General features: G+C 36.6%; 1 protein-coding gene across 7 annotated transcripts in view; it reads right to left on the reverse strand.

The window, feature by feature from the left end:
* The window catches only part of WDFY3 (WD repeat and FYVE domain containing 3), a 182,410-nt gene that overhangs the window by 17,203 nt on the left and 143,532 nt on the right, over window positions 1–21,675 (reverse strand). For all 7 annotated transcript variants that reach the window (XM_026683686.2, XM_087962815.1, XM_087962813.1 and 4 more), the window contains 15 exons: window positions 17,854–18,022; window positions 16,443–16,606; window positions 14,011–14,159; window positions 13,644–13,764; window positions 13,349–13,434; window positions 13,091–13,171; window positions 12,222–12,276; window positions 11,925–12,044; window positions 10,932–11,049; window positions 8,697–8,803; window positions 7,140–7,293; window positions 4,790–4,881; window positions 3,594–3,806; window positions 1,017–1,164; window positions 569–723 (listed from right to left, as the gene is read on the reverse strand). In XM_026683686.2, the coding sequence (XP_026539471.1) occupies window positions 569–723; window positions 1,017–1,164; window positions 3,594–3,806; window positions 4,790–4,881; window positions 7,140–7,293; window positions 8,697–8,803; window positions 10,932–11,049; window positions 11,925–12,044; window positions 12,222–12,276; window positions 13,091–13,171; window positions 13,349–13,434; window positions 13,644–13,764; window positions 14,011–14,159; window positions 16,443–16,606; window positions 17,854–18,022 (1,932 nt within the window). The remainder of the gene's footprint in view (window positions 1–568; window positions 724–1,016; window positions 1,165–3,593; window positions 3,807–4,789; window positions 4,882–7,139; window positions 7,294–8,696; window positions 8,804–10,931; window positions 11,050–11,924; window positions 12,045–12,221; window positions 12,277–13,090; window positions 13,172–13,348; window positions 13,435–13,643; window positions 13,765–14,010; window positions 14,160–16,442; window positions 16,607–17,853; window positions 18,023–21,675) is intronic.

Genomic DNA, 21,675 nt, shown 5'->3' on the forward strand with positions numbered 1-21,675 from the left:
GAATTAGTATAAATGGTAAACTGAGGACACTGGCTATGAAGCAGTGCTTGAAAGATCCAAGATTAATTTGGATAAATGGTCAAGAAGGGCCTAATAGTACATTTTCTACCTTATGATTCTGGAATCAGAGACCTGTCTCTCTTTTTCATTTTAACTCCCCTCCCTAAAATGGGTTACACGTGATTGAAATAGTGGAAAATTGAAAAAGTGGCTACCTCTACTCTTTTGAAAGTGATCAACTGTGACTTTATTTGCGAATGATGCCAAAAGGCAAGACCAGACCAGACCAGTTTCCATATAAAATAGGCAGAATAGGAAAATTGTACATATTTAATGCAAAAATCAGGGATGTCAAACTCATGTCGTCATGGCAGTATCACGTGACATATTGGGACCTATATACTGGGTGTTGGGCATGGCCAGTGCATGATGCATTCAGACTGTAGACCGGGAGTTGGACAGCCCTGACATAAATAGTTTAATCAAGACCCACTATTGAGACAATGCATTTGACCCAAATAATTCAATTCATTTTTCTACCCAGTATATAAGCCAGAGAGATACAAACCTTATCTGATTCATAGGCTCCTAACCTACAGCTGAGATCCGCATAACCCCAAGCAAAAGTTTTATTCCAGGTGGGCGGAAGGAGAACTTTGTTCATTTCCACAGCCAAAATTCCTTTGTCTGTGCATACTATCTGCCCGACCAGCTCCTTGAGTTCTGTTTTTAAAGAAAAAAAATAACAGGTAATCAGGATTCACTTTTTGAAAAAAAATCTTTTCATAGAGCACTCCCCTAATGAAATTTGAAGAAAGCCGTGCTAGGGACATACGTGGAGTCCTCAACTTATGACATGTATGAAATCAGTAAGCAAATATTTAAATTTGAGACGGCAGGCCAGGTATCTCAACTGAACTTCACTGATAAATGTAACTTTGAGAGAAGGAACCGCAAAGCGGACTATGAAGTACTATTAAAATAGGCCAAGAGTAAGGGGAAATGATTACGTGTACCTTTTACTGGTGCAAGAGAAGGCTTGAGGTTGTCTAAATGGTGGAAAAAAATCTTGTTGTTTGTGATGCCAGGGGGAACAGAAATTCCACTTATTTCTCCATTAATTCTGCTTCTCACTCGTTTTGGTGGGTGAGGTTTCTTAAATAACTGCAGTAGGAAAGAGAACATGTCAAGCTTAATAGATAGAATTTCAGCAAAACTGCCTAATTTGCAGAAATGTCGTTCAAAACGTGTCAGCGACATAAATCTTTCTGCAAGTACATGTTGTTATTTAACTTCTCTTTTTCCTGCCCACACACAACTATCAATGCCTCAGTACTTCTGCAAGGAAGAACAACATGACTCTGCTTGCAATATTGGGGTATTATGCACACAGTAACAGAAAGCATAAAAAAGAGGCATATTTCAACATCCCAATCACATGGTATCATTCTGTGAGAATAATTTTAGGTTGGGTTATCAACCTGTTGAGGGAGATTGGATCCCTGGCTATTTTAGGGGACAATTTACGTCTCAGTTTCCTTGTTTTATCTCCTGAATTTGTTTGTTTATTCAATTGCTGAGGCTTAGGCACAGTTCCAACAAAGATTCTTTATTGAGAAGAAATTGAATTTCAGTAACAGGAAAAATTCAGTGTGTTTTCAATGGCTTCAACGCATCATCCCATGTTGAATAAACAACTTTCCAATATTTATGACTTCTAATAATATGGATGCCCATATTAATCAATCAATCACTCAATCAAAATGCCTGAAAAATCCAACAGGGAAGATGTGTCACTTAAATTGTTGAAAACATAAAATTAATACACACAATGCCAAGTTATAGCTGTCATAACCATATATACCTTGAATTATGAAAATCTGACAAGTTCACACCAACCTTTCCATAATTTTAATCTTTTAAAAATACTTCTTTGAAAGCATGTGGTTATTTCATTTTTTTCTTATAACCTCATTTCAGAAGAGTTTGGAAGGTTTTTCTAATCAAATAGCATTCCAAGCTTGCTCCTATATATTGAATATTTATGCAAGTCCAAATCAGATATGATTATTTACACTGTTCTTGACCTCAAGTATTTGCAGAAACTTCTTATCACCCAGTCATGAGAACAGGAAATAAAAGAGTATCTATTCTGAGTCATCCAGCTGCCATTCACCTTTAACTTGGTTATGTTATCATGCAATGATCTTTCTAATCAAGTACCTGCCCCTACTGAAATCAAGAGTATCACTCATTTGCAGTATCATGTGTTAACTGTTGATTCCAGGGGTGGGATTCAAATTTTTTAACAACCAGTTCTGTGGGTGTGGCTTAGTTGGTGGGCGTGGCTTGGTGGTCATGTGACTGGGTGGACATGGCTTGGTGATTATGTGACTGGGTGGACATGGCTTGGTGGTCATGTTACTGGCTGGGCGTGGCCAACTCAATATCACTCACATCGAGGCATGCATCTCCTTGCCTAGCCTCTCAAGACTGTGGGGATGCTGCAACAGTCATAAGTGTGAAAAATGGTCATAAGTCACTTTTTTCAGTGCCATTGTAACTTTGAATGGTCACTCCACACAAGCAAAGTACCAAAGCAAAGGAGGGGGGGAAAAAACTCCAGAGACGTTCCTGAGACAGGAAGTCTAGTCCTGCCAAGAATGTAATAAGGGTTAACGGAGAGGCAGTTTCTGTAAGCAACACCAGAATGTTTCCTTCCTGCCTTCCTTACAGGATTAGGCCAGTAATTTCTTCTAACAACCGGTTCTTCGAACTGCTTAGAATGTTAACAACCGGTTCTAGCGAATAGGTGCAAACCTGTAGAATCCCACCCCTGGTTGATTCTAAATATCTGAGCATCAATGCTTCAACATAAAATTATAAACACAGCTATGTGATTAAAACTTCTTCCTTGAAGCTGTGCATTCCAACTCAATGCTTTTGGGAAGAATTTTGTTTGCAATTTCCAGAAACTCCTAAAACTATGGTGCCCTTAGTGCTCTCTGAGCTTGGTTGTTTTCTTGCAGATGTTTCATTACCCAAACTAAGTAGCATCATCAGTGCTAGTAGGGAGTAGGGTTTACACTCTGTTTATATTCTAGTGGCTTGCACTGTCAGTGTCGGTGAGGGTGGATTTATAAGTTCTTTGGTTGGGCTGTTTACCATTGGCTTGTTTGGCAGTTCCTTTATTGGGGTATTTACTTGATTATTGGTCTGATATTAATCTTGGTGTTAATCTATGCTCATCTGGGTGCTGATTGGTGGTGGGGAGAGGTTTTTGGCCCTTTTGTTTCTTTTGCATAATATGTAGATATTGTTAATGTCTATATGTCTTATTAGCACTCTAGATGTCCCTTACTAGCACCGAGGATATTACCTAGTTTGGATAATGAAACGTTTGCAAGAAAACAACCAAGCTCAGAGAGCAACAAAGACCTCTCATTTCAAATATTCTCCTTTACTGGTGCTTCTAGAGCTACAGAGTTGCTATAGTTACCAAAATCCCAACATATCTCGAAGGCAGCTGGGAAAAGCATACATCTTACAGATCTCCCAAAATGTGAGTAAAAACTCTTTCAAAAAAATGCTACCTGTTTAGGTATCTGCCCAAAATTATTAATGAATCCAATTGTAGCTGTTTCTTTCAATGGATCATTGATGTTGTAGATGTCCACTTGCCCCTCATAGAAGAGATGGTGGAAAACATTGACAGCTTCTACTGCAGCTGGCCCTTGCTGTTTATAGCCAAAGATTAGGTCAATCCATTCATGTAGGTGCGCGCTCACAAAATCACACTCCAAGGCCTGCAATTTAGAATATAGAGGTTAAATCGAGACAACCTATTCCATTTGTTCTATTCACCATGGAGGAATAAGAGTAACAGTTAAAGAAACAGGGTGACTTACCTGCACTCAAGGATTATTTTTCCAGAAAAAAAGAATAATTCATTCCATATTTTATCTGAGCAAAAATGTAAACTGGGATATTTATTATAGATTTCTATCCCTCCTTTATTACTTTAAATAAATAATTCAAGGCAATGAACATAGGTAAGAAATTTATATTTCTTCCTCCTTCTATTGTCTGCACAACCACCCTGTAAAGTGAGTTGGGCTGAGAGAGAGGGGCCAACCCCAAATTACCCAGCGAGAACTCATAGTCTCCTGGTGATTGGACCAAGGTCACCCAGCTAGGTTTCGTGCTTAAGGCAGAACTAAAGTTCATAGTCTTTTGGTAATTGGTCCAAAGTCACACAGTCAGTTTTCATGCCTAAGGTGGGACTAGAACTCAAGTCTCCTGGTGATTGTACCAAAGTCACCCAATTAACTTTTGTGCCTAAGATAGGATTAGAACCTCTACAGCAAACTGGATCTGAAATGAGGAGCAAAATGAGGACTAATAGATTGAGAAACAGTTTCTTTTTCAAGGCAGTAATTGTCTTGAATCAAACAGTGTGATTTAGTCCTATTATTATGATGATTATGATTATGATTATGATTCTTAAAATTCTGTAGTGTGATTGTGATGTGGTGTTTGGGGCACTGTGCTGGAGTAGTTTTCAAATTTCATTGTATTCGTGGAATGCAATGACAATAAAGGTATTCTATTCTATTCTATTCTATTCTATTCTATTCTATTCTATTCTATTCTATTCTATTCTATTCTATTCTATTCTCTCAATTTATTACAATGCAACTCAAACAATGGATGGAAGACAGTTATGTCTGCCTACTCTTTTTTTTTCAATTTCTCTATCTCTTGTTTTTAGAACAGAAAGTTGTATTACCTCCCGATGTACTCTAATGAATTCACGGGGATCTCCTTTTGCCCATGGAGGAAGGATTACATCTCCAAGTTTGGTGCCATTCTGTTTGCAACCTATAAAACAAAAATATACTTATATCTTGAATGCTGCATAATTCTCTGTACTTGCATGCCTCCTTGGAAGATTTGAATATTATTCTATCTATAAGAGAGGAGCATAAAACATTAATTTTATTTTCTGAAAGCAATAGGCAGGCCTCGGTGTGTTTATTTTCTTATAAGAAGGCCGAGATCCACCACCTAGCGCTTCATATAAAGAAAATACACAATTAAAAGAATATGACTCTTTCAGGTCAAAGATTAAGGATAGTTCTTATTTGGGGAACTCTATTAAACTATGAACCCGTTTCTAAGTTTCTCCCAAGCTATTTTTACTAAAACAAAATAAATTAAGTAGGTGCTTCCTATTCTTAAACTATTATCATGACATTATTAGGTGATTTCTTGCCAACAAGTCATAAATGTACCACAAAGCATTCCTGGTCTATTTTTTGCACACCTCTATCTAAACCAAGGGTTCCCAACTCCTGGGCCATTGCTCATGAGTGGGCTGCAGCCTGTTTGGAATCGGGCCGCGCAAGTGGTGGGTGAGTGCGTACACGCAGTTGTATTTGCAGGAGTGGCGGGTATGCAAATGTAGCTTTGCCCGTGAACATATGCTTACCGCTTGCACAGAACTAGCAGTAGCACTTAGACTTATATACCGCTTCACAGTGTTTTACAGACCTCTCTAAGCGGTTTACAGAGTCAGCCTATTGTCCCCAACAATCTGGCTCCTCAATTTACCCACCTCGAAAGGATGGAAGACTGCGTCAACCTTGAGCCTGGTGGGATTCGAACTGCCGAACTGCAGGCAGCCGGCAGTCAGCAGAAGTAGTATGCAGTACTGCACTCTAACCACTGCGCTCAGAACCATCCCTTCTTCACCCCCTCCGCCAGGCCACCAAGCCAGAAACGTTGGGGGATCGCTGATCTAAACAATATAACTCTGATCCATCCAAGTATAGAATTATGCAAGAAATAAGCAAGGGACGGGGTGGGGGGTGTGAAGCATTTTTTTAATTACTGGAAAACACATTGTAGTTGGAGGTGGCTCAAGGCAAATGACTCTCTGATACACTGGAGTAAAAGAAGGAGGAAAGGTATATGTCAGGATTCCAGCGGTTACCCCCATTTAAATAATGAGTCTCGAGCCAAACTTCCAAAACTTAAAAAGGATTTATTGGGAGTTAACATGCTGGCATTGCCTAGGTATAGCTGACTCTGAGACACATCATTCATTGTCACCCTTGATCCTGGTTTTCCCTCCACCTCCTGGGTGTATCGTAATTCATATTCTCCAATGGGAGACATCCATAGCCAAGAGTCATCAATCATGCTCTCCAGGTTAGAATCTTGCACGCTAGAAACTTCAGTCACCTAGTTGCTATCTTTGAAAACATTTGTGGAATGCAGTTTCGGTTTTGCAAGCTGCTACACTGCTTCCCCCTCCCTTTCTGTTGACAACTCTAAAAAGACCATAGAAATATTTTATAAGTTGACACTACAGCTTAATTAGATTTGGAAGATTCTGTTATAGTCAACCTTTTTATACCTACCGCCCACTTTTGTATCTCTGATAGTAGTAAAATTTTCTCTAACTGCCCACCGGTTCCACAGTAATGGTGATTTATAAAGTAGGGGACAAAACCCCTACCGCCCACCCCTGAAAGCTGGAACACCCACTAGTGGGTGGTAGGGACCAGGTTGACTACCACTGATATAACCAATCTCAATGAAGTGCTTTTCTAGTCTTCCAGTGGAATTTAGGTTTTGGTTTTGTTCTTCCTAGTGAAGCGGCAACATCCTTGTTCTCCAACCACATTATAAATCAGTTTTATGTTCTTTGGACCACAATATCTAAAGAATATACAGGCACTCCTCAAACTTATGATCATTGGTTTATTCACTATTTGAAGTTACAACAGCACTGAAAAAAGTGACTTATGATTGCGCCTCACATTTATGATTCTTGCTGTATCTCCACAATCAAACTGGCACGAATTTACAAAGGTTTTAGTGCCCCGGGATCATGGGTCACCATTTCTTGACCTTCCCATAAGCAAAGTCAGTGAGGGAAGCTGGGTTCGATTAATGACCATCTTGATTCACTGAACAACTGCGATGATTCACTTAACAGCTGTGGCACAAAGCGTTGTAAAATTGGGCAGGGCTCACTTAACAACCACCTTGATTATTATCAAGGGAAATTCTGGTCCCAGTTGCCATCATAAGTAGAGGACTACCTGTAACTGAAAAATAGTTTCTCTCACCTAGATCGAAGTTGTTAGAATTAAGCAACAACTCTGGGAGGTAGAAGAATTCTGGGATGAGCTCCTTGACATCAGCCATATTGTGCTTGGATGCAGAGTACCAGGCTTCTCGCACACTGTGAAACATTCTGTCGGCCAAGTCGAAGTGGCCACCCTGTGGAAGGAAAAGGATATAACAGGATAACAGAGTGGGAAGGGACCTTGGAGGTCTTCTAGTCCAACCCCCTGCCTAGGCAGAAAACCCTACACCACTTCAGACAAATGGTTATCCAACATCTTTTTTAAAACTTCCAGCGTTAGAGAATTCGCAACTTCTGGAGGCAAGTTGTCCCACTGATTAATTGTTCTAACTGTCAGGAAATGTCTCCTTAGTTCTAGGTTGCTTCTCTCCTTGATTAGTTTCCAGCCATTGCTTCTTGTACTGCCTTCAAGTGCTTTGGAGAATAGATTGACTCCCTCTTCTTTGGGGCAGCCCATCAGATATTGGTACACTGCTATTATGTCATCCCTAGTCCTTCTTTTCATCAAATTAGATATCTTCATTGAAATAAATAAATAAAAATAATACCCATCTTTCATCTCCTCCCATATAAGTCGGGGATGAGAGTGGCATGTGAACTTAGCTAAAGATCAATCAATAATATTTATTCAGTCAATGACCTGCAAAATTTTAAAGAACAAAAACAGAGCAAAGAAAACTAATTCAACTAATTCAAACCCACAACTAGCAAAATAAATCACACAGCGTTCACTCCTCTAGTGCTATGTTAATACAGTTGTTACCCAGGTGATTGATAAGTAAATAAATAACTATACTTCAAAACATAAAAAATTAATAGTTCGAAAAGAGATCCGTCACGGACTATTAATTTTGGGATACAGTATCACTTTCTGATTGGGGATAGTCCAGGGAGTTCTCAACTTACAATCATTCGTTTAATGACTGCTGAATGTTACGACAGCACTGAAAAAAAGTGATTTATGATCAGTCTTCACACTTACGACTAATGCAGCATCCTCACGGTCACGTGATTCAACCTCTTGGCAACTGACTCATACTTATGACAGTCGCAGTGACCTGAGGTCATGTGTCACCTTTTGTGACCACCTTATAACACTTAATAACCATGTTATTAATAACACTTAATAACCATGTTATTAACTTAACAACTGCAGTGATTCACTTAATAACTGTGGCAAGAAAGAAAGGTTGTAAAATGGGCAAAACTCATTGAATGACAGTCGCGCTTAGCAACAGAAATGTTGGGCTCAATTGTGGTCATAAGTCAAAACTCAGGACAAAGTCACTCATGAGATTTACTCCAAAGTTGGCAGGACTAATTTACATCTAAAAACAAATTTGCCCACCGTCTGGCCACACACATAACTCACAACGTTCTGGCATGATAAATAACAAGGACAAAAAATACCTAACAGGCTTAAGAGTGACAAATGGCTGCATGGAGCAATGCGCTGATGCAGACTTAAGTATGCTGAGAATTATGTTGCAAAGCAAGCACTGCAAAACACAGAATGGAAGGAAGCTATATATTTTACCTGCAGTCTTAAAAATATCTGTGTGAAAGGTTCCATTCGCACAAGGTATGAAGCTACTATCATTGCTGATGAATAGTGGGTGCCATAATGATAGGCCGGGGTTTCACCTGAAAGAAAACAATATTAATCAAAGCATGAGTGAAATGAAAGGTAAACTCGACCAGTTCAGTAGCTTCAGTGAATGAACAAGCTTAAGAGATTTTGAAGGAGGAGAAGGTAATAAAGTAATTTAGTTCAAAGGTTCTTCAATGGAGCTGCAGCAAATTTCCCTGGAAACTACATTTATATATCCTATCTCAGTGTTCTCCAACCTTGGCAACTTTAAGACTTGTGGACTTCAACTCTCAGAATTCCTCAGCCAGAAAAGCTGAGGAACTCTGGGAGTTGAAGTCCACAAGTCTTAAAGTTGCCAAGGTTGGAGACCCCTGTCTTATCTCATTAGAAAGATTATTAGGGTTGATTCTCAACCCTAATTAAACCAAATGAAATTGATGAAACCAGGTGGAAACCATGTATCTTTTTAAATTAATGTAGACCGGGGGTGTCAAACTCATGGCCCGCAGGCTGGATGCATCACACGCTGGCCACGCCTACCCCCGGTTTAGTGAAGGGGGGGAAGGTTGCGATACTTCACGTGACAACAACATGAAACCATGGCTTTGACACTCTGGATGTGGAGAAAAATGAGCTATACCATATTAATATTAAAACTCTTACGGTTTGGAGAGCATATCCTCTATTTTATCTATTGTTTCAATGTTTTATGTCACTAAGATTCTGACTCAAAAGAAGTAGGAACTGGAGTAAATACAACTTATAAATCATAGACCATTTCACTTTTAGTTTTATTCATTCATCTCTTGATTTATTACATAATGGAAGAATGTCACACGGCTAAATCTATGGCTATAGAGAAAGAATGGGGAAGAGTTATGCTGGTAAATAGGGCTATCCTAAATGCTGAAGGATTTTTTAATTTATTTATTAGCATGTGTATCCAAAGGCTAACCCTGAAGCTTGGCTTATACCCAGTCAATTTTTTTTACTACTGGTTCTTTGGGCGTGGCTTGGTGGGTGTGGCAGGGGAAGGATACTGTAAAATCTCCAGTCAGAGGTGGGATTTGCCAGTTCTCCGAACTACTCAAAATTTCCGCTACCGGTTCTCCAGAACTGGTCAGAACCTGCTGAATACCACCTCTGCTTATACCAATTCTAGGATACTGTGATTCATCTTTTAAAAACTGTCTTCTTTTTAAATTTAATTTGGAAGGAACTGGCTGGAAATGCTTTTAAGTTAGTGTTTTATAAACTTGAGTTTTTAAAATATTTGGATTTCAACTCCAGAATTCCCTATCCAGCATGAATTTGGGGAGTCCACACACCTTAAAGTTGCCTAGTTTGAAAAACAATGTTCTAAGTGAAGAAATGCCTGACAATTAATACCCATTTTTATTCTCACAAAGGGCACAAGTCATTTCACTTAAAGCTCATCTTTCACTGAAATGGATTTCCGAAAATACTTTGTAAATGGAAAGTCAGAGGATTTGGGTTTACTTCAAACTTACTTATTAGTTCAGTGAGAAATTGGCTTTTTTAAATAGAACCACTATATAATCATAGCCACTTTTTTAATGATATCCATGACATTAGTCAAAATTCCAAACCAACTCTACCAGCTAAAACAATTTGCTTATATTTTGTTTGAAATATTGATGTAATACCTGCTATTAAGATACAAATTAGCATGATTTGTAAAATAGTAAAGATAATAGATTACGGTAAGCTTTTTTTTTTAAAAAATAAACATGTTATATAGAGATAGTCCTCGACTTATGACAATTGAGACCAAAATATCTGTTGCTAAGCAAGGCAGTTGCTAAGGAAGTTTTGCCCCATTTTACAATCTTTCTTGCCACAGTTGTTAAGTGAATCACCGTAGTTGTTAAGTTAGTAAATCTGGCTTCCCCATTGATTTCTGATTCTCAGAAGGTCACAAAAGGTGATCACATGATCCTGGAACACTGCAACCATCATAAATACGAGTCAGTTGCCACAGGTCTGAATTTTGATCATGGACTATGGGGATGCAACAATGGTCGTGTGAAAAACGGCCATAAGTCACTTTTTTCGGTGCTACTGGAACTTTGAACGGTTACTAAACAAACTGTTGTAAGTGGAGGACTACCTGCATGCAGAAATTCACACAGCCGACAGATTCCCAGGCTAAGAACTCACCGTTCGGATCTTCCCAGTCTTTGTAGCGCTTTTTATATTGAGCTAATCTCTCATCAGTCTGGGCCCCCATTGGTTTGGCCAAGTTTCTAAATGTCTTTGGGTTGTTAAGATCCAATTCCTTGAAAAGAAGGAGAAATAAAAGCCATCCAAGGGTTAGCAAAGGCCACTAAAATTAGAGGAAGACGGCGATCATACTTGATAAGCCAGACAAATTCATCTTGGATTAACAGTAATTCTCTGACATGAGCCTTTATCACAGATGGATCTCTAGGACTCTTTAGGTCCAAAATCTCATTATGAATTGATAATTAATTCACTAACAATATTAATAACATAATTATAACTATAATCACCAACTTTATTATTTAACATTAATAATACAGTGCATTTTAACAGTGAAGATTAATCAATTAAGAATGGACATCTCATTTTAAGACAATAGCAATAGCACTTATATATCACTTTATAGTGCTTTACAGCCCTCTCTAAGCAGTTTACAGTGTCATCATATTGCCCCCAACAATTTGGGTTCTCATTTTACCCACCTTGGAAGGATGGAAGGCTGAGTCAACTTTGAGCCTGGTGGGATTTGAACTGCCAAATTGTAGGCAGCTGGCTGCAGCAGAAGTAGCTTGCAGTATTGTACTCTAACCACTGTGCCACAGAGGCTCCTATAAGCTACTCTTGTTTTCTACAGCAATTCAAGTTATATCTAGCCACAGAATTTAGAATGAACGCTGAAGGATCATTTCAAATATCTAGATGCTACTCTTCCATCCTTTTGAGGTCGGTAAATTGAGGATCCAGATTGTTGGGGGCAATATGCCAACTCTGTAAACCACTTAGAGAGGGCTGTAAAGCACTGTGAAGCGTTACATAAGTCTAGGTGCTATTGCTATTATGTATTAAGTAAGCAAAAAAGTTTTCTAGCCCTCATTAGGAATAAATGTAGGCTTATTTTCAACTTTGCCATGCATTGGAGTCTGTATTTACCTCTGAATCGTAGTCAGCAAGGATCCATGGAAAGACAGGATACTGCATAAGGTCATTATAGGATCGGCCCGCCAAAGTGTTTAAGTGCATCAGGTACTGGAAGTTACTGATTTCACCTCTCTTGAGAGAGAGACAGAAAGAGAAACACCAACATTTGAATTCATTTGTCAATTACAAAACTTCAAAATGTACATTTGTCTACTGCTTTATATAACCTGAACATAAAGCTCCAAGATTGCATTTTCAATATTCTGTTTCACCCCAATGTAAAAATTAAATAGAACTATTTATCCTTACCTCCCATCTTTGTGTAACAGATTTCTCCCCTACAAGAGTGCTCAGCAAGCCAGATCTAATGAGGAAAATTTAATCCATTGAATTAACAGAATTAATAATCCAACAGAACAAAAATGGCAAGGAACAAACATATTTAAGTTAATACAAATGCTTAATTTTACATTCAAATTCAGAAGTGTCACTAATTCATTCACTAAAAACGTGAATTTCAATTAATTTTATTCAGAATTGGTCTGAATAATTTTATTTAGATGTAGTATGATATTGAGATAGGGAAAAATCTCTAATTCCTGAATCAAATTTCAAATCTCACTTGGATGATCTTGGGAAACTTCTCAGTTTTATCTACTTTAAAAGAGCTGCTGAAGAAGACATGTTTACACTTCTGAGCTCATAAGAAATTATCAGTATCTAGGTATAGAGTGTTTGAGCTGGTGAATAGTTAAGAAAAATGGTCCTATTTTCTGGAAGTGAATAATATAAGAAAGGAATCCACTAATTAGAATTTTATAAACATTTGTTTTTCAAAAAAAAATCCCAAAATTTGCTTTATTTACCTTTATTTAGAACAATCTATGTTAGATAAGAAAGTACAGCAAAATTCAGCAATTTTTTTTCTTAAATATTACATTTTAAAGTTGAGTCACAATAATATCAACCATGTTCCAACAATTATATTTTGACTTAATAAAATGACAGGTGCTTCCTAAAACTACTGATTAAATTAGTTTCTGGTTTAGATGAAAAATAGAAAATTATAATTTAACTGAATACTGTTTTTTAAACTTCCATGCCAATCTGTTACAACATTTGCTTATAAACTGAGCTTTGAGTTGAATTATACAGAAGCAGACAATGTAAATGATTACCCTTGTTCTACGCTGGTATTAGGTCTTTGTCCAGAGACGGACTCTGAGCTGTCAGTTAAAGATGGAACTACAGCCAAAAACCTTTTAAAAATTAAGAAAACAATGCAATTAACAAACCAAACATTCAGATTAGAAATGGACATCAACTCAATAGCAACAAATTAATAGAACACATTCATTAAATAAATGTTACATTTTAATGTTATCACCCACTATATGTTAGCTGCAGATACTCGACCAAGAAAAAAATCATAGTACCTTTGATAGACTTTATTTCTCACTCCTTTTTGAAAAGCCAGGAGGTAGTTGCGTCCATCACCTGAGAATACTTCAACAGCAATTGGCTGTAATAGAAAATGCCTTTTTAAAATGTGTTCCAAGCAGCTGACATTTTTATTCAGCCAAGAAATAAATTTAATCTTTGCTTGAATGAAACAATAAATAAAATAAAAATACCTATATGCAGTCCTATCTGTAAAATATTATTCCCCATTAAACACACAGGATGCTTTTAGGTATCACATATCAAACAAGCATAGTTTTGCATACCCACCTGCAACAAGTATCTTCTTTTATGCACTTCTTTGATGTCTTCATAGGCAAATATACTGCATGTTCTTTTGAGTTGACTTGGACCTTGTCTTGCGCCTCGGGGTATAATAGGCTCGTGCATACTGTAGAAATAAGTGAGAGTAAGATGGAGGATAAAAGTGAAATTATCAATCTACAATGTTGTTCAGTAGATTTTACTTTCTTCATTTTTCACATTTTGTTTCAGTGATCATCATATTTTTAGTGTTATTTATCTCATCGTGCCACAAGTAGAATTAAGAGCAATTTTTTTGTACATTTTGCATATAAATTTTCACATATCTCACATTTTTCTCTTGCACTATCCACTGTGGTAAAGCATTACTCACTTTGGAGGCAGGGTCTCAATGTCCCGTATTTCCCGTGTAGCAGTCATGGTGAATCCATCAATCACATAAAAGTGTTCTTTTCCAAAGAGAAGAAGTCCCTCACTGGTGTCCAATCCTTGAACCCGGGCACAACGATACATGTGTTGTATCTGTAACATTATTTAATCAAGAGCAGATAAAGTCTTATTATATAAAATAATATAAAATATTATTATATATATGGTATTCAGCTTTGTAAGAAAACTATTATTATATATATACATACATACACACACACACATATAATTTATTATTTTGTTTTAGTAAAAATAGCTTGGAAGAAACTAGAAACTATAAGAAAATAAAACACATCAAGGCCTGCCTACCAGTATTACTTTCAGAAAATAAAATTAACGTTGTATGCTCCTCTCTTATAGATAGAATAATATTCAAATCTTCCAAGGAGGCATGCAAGTACAAAGAATTATGCAGTATTCAAGATATAAGTATATTTTTGTTTTATAGGTTGCAAACAGAATGGCACCAAGCTTATTATAATACGCACCCACACACACACACACACACACATTCTAAAAATACGAGTTCCAGGTATACTTGTAAAAGAAGAAAACAGACATCTTGCGATCTCCGGAACTTAACATTACATTTATTGTACTTACTAAGCAGACACTGATGAAAGCTTAGTAAGTACAATAAATGTAATTTTAAGTTCCGGAGATCGCAGGATGTCTGTTTCTTATACACACACACACAAAACCTCTTTTTGGTTTTGGAAGAAAATCACTTTAATTCAGGATGAAGTTTCAAGGAAGAAGAATCCTTAAATGACCATTTTATTTCAAGTATAATGACTATAGGTTCACCACCATTTGTGTAGTGATTGTTCAAAGTTACAATTTGAAAAAAGTAACGTGTTACTTTTGCACGCTTAACCACTGTTGCAGCATTCCCCGTGGTCACATGATCAAAATTTGGGTGCTTGGCAACTGTCATATATTTATGATAGCCACCCTGTCCTGGAATCATGTAATCATCATTTCTGGCCTTCCCTGCTGGTCAGCACTAAATTGGTGGAATTCTGGGGGTGGGGGGGGCACTTGAAGTGTTTGTGGACATGTAATTCTAGGCCAAGTCCTCTCTTGACTCCCCCCTCGGCTCTGCTGCTGCTTCTCCTAAACTTGACTTTGAACAAATGAATTTGGTGGATAGCTGCAGAAATCCCATGAACTATAGAAAACTCAAAGTATACCGGGCTCTCTTGAAAATGAACTATTTGTGAACAATTAGGAAAATGTTAATAGAATATAAAATAATTTAACTTGGGTTTCAACGATATGGTAAAGAAAAAAGTTAAATGAAAAATGTTGTTTATAAAGACTAGTAATAATTGAATATTAAAAATATTTTAAAAATATAATTCTATGCTGCCTAAAAATACTCAAAATATTTTTATAACAAATCATGTAAATACCCACACAGGTACACTTGATGGATTAAAATTGTAAATGACATTATTCAAAAAGAACAAAAAATATCAAGCTATTAAAAATATGATAGTCTTGGGTAAATTGGCTGCTTTGAAAGAGATGATTCAAGATTATTATTTTACTTCCAATAAAATAAAAATATGGAGCAATTAATTCCTACAAAATCAAAACTAATTTGTTATAAATTTTATTAGTAATATTATATTTGAAGTACATCAGTAATACATTTTATTTAAAATATTTAAATCCATTATCTCTAGCTTTATGTATGTCTATATATTCAAAGTTCACTCAGCAGTTCCCTGGAAATCTGACCATTATTTTTCATCAACTTGCTAGTCAACTTTGATATAAATATATTTAAAGGAGCTTAGCAGACAAAGATGAGCTTAAACTTCAGTGAACCACTGACATCCAATTTAATATTGTTTGTCAAGTCATGAGTTTAATTATTCTTATGGCAAACAAGTAAAAAGAAGAGCTTAACTGGAGATTAAATCAATCCCTAGGCTATTAGCATTCATTAGTATTCACAGTTGTAACAGGATTTTCTGTGGAACATTCTGTCTCAATTAATAAGACAACTTGGTAAAAAGATTCTTCCTTTCATAAAATCACACTTAAGTCCATGTTAATTTGAAAGCGGATGTCTAATTTTAGGAATCTAGTAGTAATATAATAAAAGCTCTGGTGGTGCAGTGCTTAGAATGCAGTATTGGAGGCAGATTCTGCCCACAGCCTGCAGTTTGATCCTGAAAGGCCTCACAGTCTTAACTGTCCATCCTTCCAAAGTGTGGAAAATGAGGACCCAGATTGTTGGGGGCAATATGCTGATATTGTAAACCACTCAGAGAGTGCTGTGAGGCGGTATATAAGTCTAAGTGTTATTGCTATATTCAAGAAGAAGATCTTGTGATGTATAGAACGGAAGTCAATATTATGTACCTTCTCTCCTTCTTCAAGCAGTCGAAGCAAAGTTGTGTTATCAGTTTTTTCCTCTTCATCTATTGAGCTGTTCTCAGCTATTTGATCCTGGAGTTGCTCCTGGTTCTCCTCATCACCCCCATCAGGTGCCGAACGAGATCGCTTTAATGGTGGTTTAACGAGAACTGCATTGTATAACAGAATACATCAACCACATGTTTATACTGTCAACAGGCTTTGTACCGTAGCTGAACAGAGCTGCAAATCAGCAAGTCAACTGAAATAAATGCCTCTTTTACTGCCCTTTTGAGATTTATGGCCATGCCTGTAAAGATCACATCTAAAAGAAGACAAAATTTCAGTGCAACCAGCAGCTACTGATCCAATTAAAAAAAAAAAGTTAAATCAACATCTCAATTTTACTAAGAGCTGCTTGGTCAAAGGCAGTCAATAGTTCCATTGTGTTGCTTAGCAATGAAACTTAATAAATAATCTTGGCAAATCACAATCTGTCCTCTTAAGCTACTGAAGAGGCCTGCTTTGGGTATAGAATGAGGACATCAGATGTATACTCTTGAGCACCAAAAGACAAGTGAGGTAAAAACGTGAACTGATTGGTTCACACGTGGACCACAAGATACAGTAAAAGCTACAGATGGATGGGAAAGGTTTAGAAATTGGGCCTGGGCAAGCAGTGGATTGATTCGTCCATCCATATAAACAAGAAAGAAAGGATGATAGAATAAAAGTAAAACAAAACAAAACAAAAAAAGAGTGCAAGCCACCTTTGCAATATTTTATGCCTCCTTAGGAGTGTCAAACTCGATCGCATCATGTGACATATTGCGACGGTTTCTGCCTTTGCGGAACTGGGGTGGGTGTGGCCTGCGTGTGAGGCATCCGGCCCCACAAGGCGAAATTAGAGGATCGTATTCTTAATAAAATACCATGACTGCCTTTGGATACTGATTACATATTAAAGGGGGGGGGGGAACATTTCAGCGAAAAAGAAAGTCATTTTGGCCCTAAATTACAAATGTAAAAATGATTCAGCAAAGGAAAATATTTGTAGCTCAGGGTTGAGGTGAGGGGTTCTTGGCGCTCTTTGAACTTGCCTGTTTTCTTGCAGACATTTCATTACCCAGACTAGGTGTTAGTAAAGGAAGAGGGTTTGCTCTCAGTTTACATTCCACTGGCTTGCCCTGTCAAGTTTCTTTGACAGGGCAAGATTCTTTGGCTGGGCTGTTTGGTTGGGCAGTTTTACTGTTGACATTTGGATGAAAAATGATTCACTTCTGCCTGTTTATATAAAATAATAGTTCATTAACTATCTCCCCAAAACAGAAAGGTGTCCTTGATAGTTTTAACTTGCCAAATAGACACCAATTCCTAACTGAGGCGGGGGTGGGGGAAACAGGAAAGAAAACACAACCTTTAACTTTTGCGATCGTATCTTCGCCGTGCTCGGGCTCTTGTTGTGCAGCTTCCCCTTCAGAACTCTCTTCAATGGCATCTTGAAAGACAGCTGGGTTTCCAGAAGCCAAGCGCATGTAATATTCTTTGCTGTCATAGCTTATAGCTCTTCGATATCGTGCAGGTTTCTTAAAATATTTGAATAAGAAGATTAAGCAAATTAATACATGTTCTCAAGAAAATCTATCAGGGTGCACACAGACCCTCCTGACAGTCTACAGGTTATAATGAACTTTCAGGCAATCAGTTAGGTTTGGAATTAGAAATTGAAACTATTAAGAAAAGGCAGTGTGACATTACCGTACAATCTCAAACCATTAGTGTGTAGCACAGACAGAGTTAAGAGAGATGTTGTATTAGATCCGCATTTCCCATACTCAGAAACTTTAAGATGTGTGGATTTCAACTCCCAGAATTCCCCAGCCAGCATGTGTGGACTGCAACTCCCAGAATCCTCAATCAGCATGCTGTCAGCCTTGGAAGCCATTTTTTACTTGAAAGCTTCGAGGCTGCCACATTCAGTGCCTGGGAATTTGGGAGGGGAATTTCATAATGAGGTAGAAGATTAGACTCAACAACATTCTTTCTCAGAAAGAAATTTTTCTGGTGGCAATTTTTCTTTTTTCCTTGAAACTTTTTTTCCTTTTTAAATTTTGGGCTTTTTGGTGTTTTTTTTTTACTGATTTTTCTTTTTTACGTTTTTCCTTTCCCTAATTGGATTATAATTGTTACACTGCCAACTGGATTAAAAGAGTGGGAAGATTCCGAGTTATTCAAATGAGTAAGAAAGTTCTACCTTCTGGCGCATCAACTTCTGCTCCTGCCTCCCCATCAATTGGAGGACGACTTTCAACAATGGCGAAGCAAGATAAAGGACAAACGGATCTAACGACGGTTATGCAAGGAATTCAAGAACTTAAAATGAGTATTGAACAAAGGATGGGGAGTATTGAACAAAAATTGAAAATATCCAACAGATGATGGCGAAGTATGACGAGAAACTACAAAAATGGAAGAGAAAGACAATCAAAGAGATGAGAAATTGCAAAAATTAGAAGAGAAAGACAATCAAAGAGATGAGAAAATTGGAAATATTGATGACAGAGTGACAACGCTTGAACAAAACAAGAATGAGATGGTGAAGTGGGAGATGGATAGATCAGAATATTACCTCAGATTTCAAAATATAGAGGAAGAAAAAGGACAAGATCTTGCTGCAGTAATGATAGAAATCTTGGCTGGAGCTTTGGAAATAACAGAGGAAAAAATGATGGATGGAATAGATGAGATATACCGAGTTTTTACAAGATATGCATCGAGGAATAAGTTACAAGAGAAGTTCATGTTAGATTTACTAAAAATCTATCAGAACGCAGATATTACAAGCGGCAAGAGAGAAGACATTGAAATATGGAGATAAAGAGATTGGGGTTTTAAAACAAGTACCCAGAAAAATTAGAGAGATGAGGAGAGAATATCGTTTCCTGACTAAAGTATTATTGGAAAAGGAGGTGAATTACAGATGGTTGATTCCAGAAGGATTAATGGTTACATGGAAAGAACAGAGATACAGAATTGGCTCAATTGATGAAGCAGAATCGTTTTATAAGGAATTTTTTAAAAGAAGAGAAACAGAGATAGAAGAAGAGACTACCTTAACTGAATTTCAAGAGGACCAAATAGAGATGGGAAAAGAAGAAGGTGCAGTAGGTGGACAAGTGGAGACTAAAGAACAACGTGAAGTAAGATCAACGAGAGCCGTTAGACCTAAATATAAATCATAACTATGGAGGAAAAAAAAAATTGATTTCTTTGAATATAAATGGACTGAATTCAGCTACTAAAAGAAGGAAAATTTTCATAAAATAGAGAAATTAAAATTTGATATAATTTGTTTACAAGAAGTACACATTAAAAAACAACATCAACAATTATTAGTGCGACCAAAAATAGGGAAAATTTTTACTTCTTTGGCCCAGTGTAAGAAAAGAGGAGTGGTATTGTATATTAAAGAAACCATTTCAGCAAAATTGATTTATACTGATGAAGATGGAAGAGTATTAATGGTTGAAATAGTGGATAACAATACAAAGATACTTTTGGTTGCAATCTATGCTCCGAATGATAAACAAAAAGATTCTATAAAAGTTACATATGAAAATAATTGAACTGGACTACGCTAATATATTTATAATGGAGATTTTAATGGAATTGTAGACAATGAATTGGACTACACAGCAAAAATAACACGACAAAATAGGAAGATCCTCCCTAAATCCTTTTTTGAAATGATAGAGGAATTAAATCTAAAAGATATATGGAGAGAAAGAAATACTAAAACTCAACAATATACTTTCTACTCGAATAGACATTCATCATGGTCCAGAATAGATATGATCTGGACGTCAACAGAATTATTATCTAATATTCAAGAAATAAATATTGAAACAAGTACATGGGCAGATCACAACCCAATGACAATTAAATGGAAAGGACAAAAAGAAGATCTAGATGGACATTAAATAATACTATTTTAAAGGAAAAAGATTTTATACAGTGGATGGAAAAAGAACTGGCCTTCTTTTTTTAATGAAAACAGAAAAGAAGATACTTCAATACAGAATGTTTGGGACACAATGAAGGCATATGCAAGAGGACTGATAATGGAATACACAAAGAAAAAAATATTAGAAAGAGGCAAATGATTAAAACTTTAGAAGATGATTATAAAAATTGGAAAAAGAATTACAGAGAATGCCACAGAAAAAGATATTAAATTTAAAATGGATATAATTAAACATAAAATGGATCAAACAGAGAAAGAAGAACTGGCGCAAAAAATTAGAAGTGCTAAACAGAACTATTTTGAGGATGCAAACAGGCCAGGTAGATGGTTAGCATACAAACTGAGAAAAAGAGAGAAAGAATCAAGGAGAATACCACAGTTAATGGATGAACAGGGTCTAGTCTGTCATGGTAATAAGGAGAAAAAGAGAATTATTCGAGATTTTTATGCGCAATTATATAAGCAGGAGGATTTTGATGAGGGGAAAATTAAACAGTATTTACAAAATGCCAACCTACCCAAGATATCTGATGAAACTGGGAAAATGTTGGAAAATCCTATAACAATGATGGAATTAACTGAAGCACTTAATAGACAGAATAACGGGAAAGCACCAGGACCAGATGGTTTCCGGCAGAATTTTATAAAACATTACAAGAATCACTGAGCATTTCAATGTTAGAAATTATGAATGAAGTTATGATAAATAAGAAAATACCTAAAACATGGTCAGAAGCTTATATTACGCTTATTCCAAAAGAAGGGACTGACCCATCACAAATTAAGAATTATAGACCTATTTCTTTATTGAATGCAGATTATAAAATCTTTGCTTCAATTTTGGCAGAAAGGCTTAAAAATACTTAAATAATTTTATTCATTCTGATCAGAATGGATTTCTACCAAAGAGACAAATTAAAGACAACATGAGAGTAATTTTGGACACTTTGGAATATTATGAGCACACCCTGAAAAGCAAATGGCTTTGATATTTTTAGATGCTCAAAAGGCATTTGATAACGTGAATTGGAGATTTATGTTATTATTATTGGAACAGATGGGTTTTGCTAGAAAATTTATTCAAGCAATAGAAGCTATATATTATAAGCAAACAGCAAAAGTGATGATAGATGGAGAATTTACAGACTCTATCAATATTAAAAAGGCACAAGACAAGGATGTCCACTATCCCCTTTGTTATTTGTATTGACTTTG

Source organism: Notechis scutatus, chromosome 4 (genome assembly GCF_049901735.1).
Source record: "Notechis scutatus isolate UNSWTSFEM ecotype Mainland chromosome 4, rNotScu1.2, whole genome shotgun sequence".
Classification (NCBI taxonomy): domain Eukaryota; kingdom Metazoa; phylum Chordata; class Lepidosauria; order Squamata; family Elapidae; genus Notechis; species Notechis scutatus.